Source organism: Anguilla anguilla, chromosome 13 (assembly GCF_013347855.1).
Source record: "Anguilla anguilla isolate fAngAng1 chromosome 13, fAngAng1.pri, whole genome shotgun sequence".
In the NCBI taxonomy this organism is placed as follows: domain Eukaryota; kingdom Metazoa; phylum Chordata; class Actinopteri; order Anguilliformes; family Anguillidae; genus Anguilla; species Anguilla anguilla.
The window spans coordinates 14,329,813-14,338,000 of record NC_049213.1 but is presented as its reverse complement, the minus strand read 5'-3'; the positions used below and the strand labels follow the sequence as shown (position 1 = coordinate 14,338,000).

The following is an 8,188-nucleotide window of genomic DNA, read 5'->3' as shown; positions in this document are numbered from 1 at the left end:
ATATAGAAATCATTCATTTAGAATTTGACCATTCTTTGAACTTTTTGGATGTTAAACTATAGTCTTGCATAGTTTGGCATTTTAGGCATAAGAGCAAAGTCTGACATATTTTGGTTGTTTTCCAGTGAAATTTATTTTTCATCATCAATGTATGAACAATCGTTGTATTGGATTTAATTCTTTAGATACTGTATGTCAGAAACAAAATTCAAATTTCGGGTATTTGAAAAGCCATTGTGTTTGATTAATTCTTTCACATAATCAAATGATCATTATTTCTCATCCATCAGAATAGAAAATTTGCTAACTTAGAATTTGACCATTTTCTTAACTGTAACATTAGTCTTACATGTTTGAAATCATTTATTTTGAAAAAATAATTTTCCCTGAAAGAAAACACAAATATATAAATCTATAGTGTTATTTCCCACTAGTTTTTTTAAATTATTTTTTTTAATCATGAAAAATCGAATTATCTTTGTTCTATGCTTTGCTCAAGCTCCTGAAGACAATCCTAATCTCATCTCAACCCTAAACGTTTTCCTAACCTTGACCTTAACTTTATCCTAAAACCTAATTCTAGCCCTAGGAGTTCTGTTAAATATCTGATTCTTCAATTCAAATCAATGAGTAAAAACTGAAATGAAATAAATAAATAAAAAAACACAAATAAATATTTGTACAAAAAACGTATTTGAAGTCATTTATTTTGGAAAAATATTTCACAGAGAAATATCATCCCAAATCAAGGACTAACTCTTTCCCAAGCTCTCCAATGAGTTAATTAAAATTAAAAATTGACAATGTAAACCTCATGCAAAACAAATGATTCAAAATTACTTAACTTTTATTTGATCTTGGAGTTTCATAGGTTCATGCTTGTACAGCCAGACTAGACTCTTATACAGACCATTTAGAAGCACTACATAGAACTCAGATAAATAATTTTTATGCTAAATATTTCACATTACATGTCACAATGGTGCATAATGTGCAATTAATTAGCAGTCCCCAGTCTATTACTCCCAGTATGAACACAATATTCTATTCAAAATTTGAATAATAATGCAAGAACAATGACCTTTTGTCATGACAAATGACAGGCAGGTGCATAATTTGGTTGGAGCCAGTAGTTATACACCATGCTAATACTGCAGTCAGTCAAAGTCACCGAAATTCACCGACCTAGGCTTTTTTTTACCTTTAAGAAATGTCTGCAGTAAATGCCAAGTTCATTTATTTTCGAAATGTTAGAGGTTTCAATTGAGCCATTTGCCTGCACCTTTAAAATATCTTTCTCTGTTCTTCAGTTTCATCAGAAATTATGCATTCACTGCCATTTAAGCAAAGTTGCACACTTAAATGACCCTTAGTACTGGCATTTGATTAAAGCAATCTCTTGTTAGTCATCTCCAATTAGCGTTACCTTTCTTCAAATCTGATGCCACAAAGCTATTCTTAGAACTTTTCAAAACTCACAGAGTTAGCAGGTAAGATCTCAAATTTGCGGCAATGCTTTTGGCAAAGTATGGATTTTGCTTTTTAAACATTATACCGCTTTTAGAGGGCTCCTCTCATTGTCATATGTTGGCCTTTGAATTTGTTGACTTACCCATGATGCACAAAAATACCCTGTGCCCTGTGCACCTCTTTGACACATAAAACACCCAATTTATGGGGAAGAATCCATCATATCTATTTCAGAAATAGTCACAAAAGGCTTAGTAAATCTGACCCCAAGCTTAATAAGAATCAGGCAAGCAGTTAAGAACTCAGAAAAGTGATAGATGAGTAAATCTAATGCAAAATGCACATATCAATGTTCCTTTTGTAACTGTGGCAAGTCTGAAATCTCTGCAATGGAGCAGTGATTTCTGGTTACTTATTCTTTTTTTTTTGTATTTGGACCTCTATAGCAGCCTCTATAGTGGTTGAACTGGGCTAAGATTTTATGGCTTTTTCTTGATCTACTGTCATGTACATACTATGTTTCATAACTTTATGTCAAATGGTTTTGGAATTAATAGCATTTGCTTGATAAGCCACACCCACTATAAATTAATTGGATTGCCATTCGGCCAAGGTTTGACCATTAGAAGAAAAGTGATAACTCGATAAATCATACCTCTGTGGTGATACAAAATACAAAATTTTGCAGAAATTCCTCAGTTTTTGTAGGAGAAACATTTTAAGTGTGCAAGGCAAATTTTTCCTTGTGAGGAGAGGGACCTGTGCACAAACTTTGGTGACCCTAGGACAAATGGGGCATGGGGGCTGGGCTTGTAAATGTAACAATTTTGTCATGTGCACTGCAGCACCACCAGGTGTTCAATCTGTGCCATAGTTTAAAGGATTGAAGAGTTCAGAACTCCAAACAGGCCTACCAAGTTTGGTGATTCTTAACCATAACAGACCACGGTCATCTGAGGTGAAACGAGGAAATTTGGGAATGTATGTCATATAAGAAAAATACGTATTATTTTGTTTTTTCCTCCTGGTCCAACAAAAATGTCTACACCTTGAATAGCTTATTCAAGTCTCAATTTTCAGTAAGAGGCACACAGCCTAAATGTGCTTTTCTCAGAGAGTAAAAATAGTACTTAGCTAAGAGTACAACAATAGTTGATTGTTGGGTAAATCAGCTCTTGCAAAAGCTTTTTTCACAAAAAAACCATCAGACTCAGGAGAGTGACATATCAGTTTTATACAGATCCACCCCCATGTCTCTGGCTATTCACATTGTTGCTGTGCACAGGTATAAGCAGGACAGGACACATAATTAATACAATCCCTTGACAGGCAGTAGGCAGCTAATAATTATCATTCATATTGGAATTGCTACACTTGGGGAATTTGTGACAAAAATTGCATTTACAGCTTAAGTGGTCTATTAGAATAAGGGTATAAATTAATATAGAAGAATGAAAACAATTACAACAACATGCTTCTATAAACAATTTGTTCTTTCACTAATGCTCAGCTCTTATTTTGAGGGCCTTTTTATTTTCTACAAACCAACAATTGGAGAATTTTTTCATTACATTTCAGCAGTTAGCAAACACTCTCAGACAGTTTACAGTGTTATTTACAGACCATTTATACAGCTGGGTATTTTACTGAAACAATTCAGGTTAAACGCTTTGCTCAAAGGTGCAATAGCAGCATCTCAGGTGGTGTGAGATCTTGCAATTCAAATGCTACTTCATCCATACTAGTTCACATAGATTAACTTTTTTACATACAATCCATAGAAAGGAGTATATTTCCTGAAGCAACTCAGGTAAAGTACAACAGCAGCACCCCAGCTGGGAAACAGACCCAAAACCTTTGAGTTATAACTCCAGTTCCCTAACCATTGTATGGCACTGGCACCATACACCAGGGTAGCCATGACACCCTCAGCAGTTGCAGGTGTTTACACACTTTTGAATGGAAACAGGTGGAAGCCACTCTGATCACATTTGATTTTCACTGCTCTTGACATATTACTCTGATCCCACACTGGCGTTGATGGAATGTGATTCAGCGTTTTTCATTCTTCTGCCCCCAGCTTCTCTTGTTCTGTAATGCTCTCTAAGAACATTATGTTCTCTAAAGTGAATAAAAATGGTTCATATGCTTTTCCAATTCTAACATATTTATCTGCGTAATGCAGCACAAAACCACACCTATTCAACCAAATTATGTACAGTTATACAAGCAAAAGCACATACACAAAACAAATGCATACAGTATATGCATATAAGTATACAAAAATGGACAGGTATAGTTCAGATTACAGTAACAATTACATTAACCAGGCACATTCAGTATTCTGTCTCACTCTCCTATTTTGTTTGACTATATATTTTAGTTAAAGTATGAAAACCATTGCTTTAGGTTAATTAAAAAAATTTCTGTAACACCTTTTAAACACAAGCTCCTGATTTTTAAAGACAATTTTAAACACCACAATAGGAAATTGTGATTTCCTATCTAAACATTTTACTATTTTTTTATTTATTGGGAAATCTATGAGCTCACAATGACAGCATAACACCTTCCACAGCAACATCCTCCAAAAAGGGGGTCACGTGATTCCTGCACACTTACCATGGGATTTCACTTGTCAGAAAATTTGTTGGTAACATACGTGTGCTGGACCATTTATATTTAGATGAGATACCGGCAGATTCAGACCAAGGCTACCTCCAGATGCAATAGAAACGGATAAATCCATATCCAAATTCTTTGAGCTGCATAAAAATACACATGTAAATGTGGCCTAAGAATGGCATAAGAATGTAAACTAAATGCACAAAACTGTATAATGTTGAGACAGCAATGGAGCTGGGCTCAGTCACATCAGAAATAATCCCCACAAGAAGCGAGCAACAACCCCAATCGCATTGAATCATGTTGCGCTGCACTGAAATATTCCTCATGCTGACAAATTCAAACTAGCTGAGCTGTTTTCATGAATGTTCAGAAATTGCAAATGTTACAATAAAACACAATAAAACACACCTGTCTGGAGTAAAACAAAAATGTATTTAAACACCATGAATGGCCAGAGAAAAGCTAACAGTCCACTTTAGGATGTACATAGGCACTGCGACAACTGCTATAGCCTATTATTCAAAATGTAATTTGCATTTGCTATCAAAATGTAATGGGCAAAATATTTTTTTTTAATGCTGACTAATAATAGTTAACTCCACAAACACATTAGCACACCTAGGCCAAAGTTATGAACACCTTATACAATACCATTATTTTCATACGCATGTACTTTTGAGAAAAGATGACAATGACACCTCAGGCGATAGTAAACATGGTGCTGACGTCCGTCAAGTTCACGTCCCGCCGCTCGCTGACACGATTGTTAGCGCTCTCCTGGGAGTCCTTCATGGCGCTGTAGTACACCTGAACGTTGTACCTGGTCACCTTCTCCGGCGGCGGCTGCCGCCTGCAGTGACACAGCTTCCGGAAGGCGGCACGGAACTTCTGGGACATAAGGTTGTAGATGATGGGGTTGATGGCGCTGTTGACGTAAATGCACATGCGGCAGAAGAGCAGGAACCAGGTGTTGAGGTATGGAGGATCCATGAGGGAGTTGACCACCACCAGCGTCCGGTAAGGCATCCAGAGCAGGGCGAACAGAACTACCACCACTGCCAACATTTTTGTGACCTGCATGGAGGAAAATCAACGGGGGACAAGAAGCCAATTTCTCGCCTGAGGAACTACCTCATACAAGAGCAGTCATCAAAAACCTCAATGTCATCATCATAATCATCCTCAATAAATACATCATCGCAATCGTCCGCAATAAATATTATTGTCATCAGAATTCATCATCATCATCATCATCATCATCCTCAACTAGTATCATCACCCATCACAATCGTCCACAATAAGGATTATTTTCATCAGAAATCATCATCGCCTTCCTGAGTAAAACTATGTTTCCCATGCAGTGGGAGAAGAGTGTCTTAGCCCTGGCTAGACGGCTCCGAGCCTCAGTAAGTTTATAGGCCTACATATTCCCACGCCAATATGCTACCTTATGCTGCATCTCATATTCTTATATTCTCTACATTTAGAAGTGCTAACAACAGTAAAAATTCCTTGTTAAATCAGATTGACTCTAGTCAGATTAAAACAAACAAAATTCTTAATGTAAAGTAACCCACAATAACTAAAATTGTGAAATATTGGTTTAAAAATGAGCTTATAATAGAGTACATACCTGTTTTCTTGATGAAACTACCCCTCTATTCGATTGACTGACCCCCATTTTTATGTTTGTCCGTCCTCGATGAACAGACAAATGACCAGCTCTGTCGTTGAGGTCGGAGGGCAGAGGGTTCATGAACAAAATCCTGGCAATTAGACCGTACAACACAGTGGCCAACATAAGTGGTATTATATAAAACAAGGAAAAGTCCAAGAAATATATAGGCATGTAGAGGTTTCTGGAGACACGGTAGCCACACCTGACCACCACCCCATCGACATACACCGTCTCACTGGTATTCACCAAAAAGAACCACATTACGCAATACAGAGAAGTAAAAATCCACACGCACGCGATGATCTTCTTCGCGCGGGACACGGTACAGATAAATTGCGCTTTCATTGAGTGACAAATGGCAATATATCGTTCGACGGTAAACGCAGTGATTGAGCAAGAGGAGACGTTGATGCCCAGATATTGCAGGTAAGTGATGCAGAGGCATCCTGCGTAACCATACACCCAGGAGGCGACAACTTCAGAGATGTTGGGTAGACCCGCGGCCAAGAGAACGATGAAGTCCGCAACAGCCAGACTCACCAGGTAACAATTCGTTGGGGTCACCATATGTTTTGTCCGGAGCACGACTAGTACTACCATGACGTTACCCGCGATGCCGACTCCACATATGATCAGCGCAAGCAGAATAGTAACAGCCTGTACCTCCAGAGAGTTCAGGGGCATCTTGGATTGGACTTCGCCTTCCCTGGCAGTGGCATTGAATTCCATGGCAGCTGCAGAAGTGTTCTCCATTGTGAGAGTGATGTATATATTTATGTAACTGTTATAGCCTAAAAGACTCAACTTGCAAACGAACCGACAAAAATCTGTAGGGTGAGAGAGAGAGAGAGAGAGAGAGAGAGAGAGAGCGAGAGAGAGAGAGAGAGAGAGAGAGATTCATTCAGCTCAGACAAAAGTGTTTACTTTTATAGAATACATAAAACATAAATTACATTGAAAAATAAATACGACGTAGGCTAAGCTGGTGTCGTTACAGAAGGAAATATGCATATATATATATATATATATATATTAAACTTTAGATTATGATTGTCCTGCTTTTATGTGAATCTTTATCCGCTTTTGATGCATGCAAAAAGCAAAAAGAAAAGAAAAAAACAAGACTGCAGTAGTAAGATTACCATGGTTCAACATGTGTGCCGTGTGCGTATTCTAATAATCCTTTACCAGGGTCCTTGAAGAGCACGCACGTCGCATGTCAAAAAATCTACCTTCGTTCATCAGTGGCGCTTCAGTTGTCAAATAGGGTACTGTTCCTTCATGCGCGCGGCTCCCAGTTTAAAATGATTAACAGTACGCCTCGCGCTCTATCCATTATGGTCAATTTGACCCGAGGGAGGGACTTGTAAGCATCTGAAGGGAGTGGATATGAGTGAAGCACACAATGGACTTGAAGCTCACAATAGACCGTACATTGCACACAGGGACACTGCACTCCTAAATATTTTGACGTTTATGGATTATGTATGGATTTTTTTCAGACTTTCATTGGATATGGGGTTACAGCTGCTAAAACAGTTTTGAAATGTCAAGCTTTAAGGGTTTCACGTATCACCGCTGTGTAATGTGATAAAACTTTCCAATCAAAATGTTACTAGTAGTACTTTTTCAATGCCTTAAAAAAATTCTAGACATAACCTAATATATGTAAATGCACTGTGTAATGGACAATAGAGCATTCCTATTTTAGATTTTTTAAAATGATCACTTGGTACCTTCTAATTCTAAGGTCTAATTCTAAGGATTACAGGCTACAGCTAGCATTTTCACTGAAAATATTTGTGAAATTTTATTTTAAAGACAGTTAAAATGTCACAGATATTTCACAACTTAGCAAAGCAAATGTCATCAGATATAAATGCTACATTTTCAGAAAATGGCATTTCTGATTTTTCTAAGTACGCTCAAATATACTGTAGTAATGGCGACTTGTTAGTTATAGGTTTAGCAAAATGTAAACCTTCCCAGAATATTAAATGCACATTAAGATTTCAGTACAAAACAAACAACTTAAGATGCTAGAATTTCTTATGCCAAATTGTTGATATACAATTAATGTTCCACTGCACAGTACTGACCAACTATAATTTATCATTAAAAGTGGCACAAACAATAACAGCTCTGCTGATATTTTGTTAATTAAAAATGGCTGTAAGTTAATCATACTTTTTCTGCCGCTCCACACTTACTAATATTCAGCATGTAAGAATACATTTGTTGATGAGAGATGCTATTCTAACAAGCAGATTGCACTCTGCTTCAGCAAGTATGTATGTTTGCTTTGGGCTATATACAACAAAAAAAACTGACCAAATGGCAATAATATCCAGCCATTTCCTGTGTAGGAGCAATCCAGAACAATTCGATCTGCATGAGTTGGATGAACATAGT

General features: G+C 37.2%; 1 protein-coding gene across 4 annotated transcripts; it reads right to left on the bottom strand.

Annotated features, from left to right (window-relative positions):
* Nucleotides 1-4,573: 4,573 nt before the first annotated feature.
* On the bottom strand, nt 4,574-7,101 carry LOC118211975 (thyrotropin-releasing hormone receptor-like). Of its 4 annotated transcripts, none has more exons than XM_035389602.1 (4): nt 6,919-7,088; nt 6,072-6,603; nt 5,732-5,864; nt 4,574-5,172 (listed from the first exon to the last, which is right to left on the bottom strand). In XM_035389602.1, exons 1-4 carry the CDS (start codon nt 6,929-6,931, stop codon nt 4,798-4,800), a joined length of 1,053 nt encoding a protein of 350 aa, XP_035245493.1. In that variant the 5' UTR covers nt 6,932-7,088; the 3' UTR covers nt 4,574-4,797. The 4 variants fall into 4 exon arrangements, with proteins under 4 accessions (XP_035245493.1, XP_035245494.1, XP_035245492.1 ...); XM_035389603.1 differs by having other exon boundaries at nt 6,440-6,603; XM_035389601.1 differs by having other exon boundaries at nt 5,732-6,603; nt 7,009-7,101.
* Nucleotides 7,102-8,188: the final 1,087 nt, after the last annotated feature.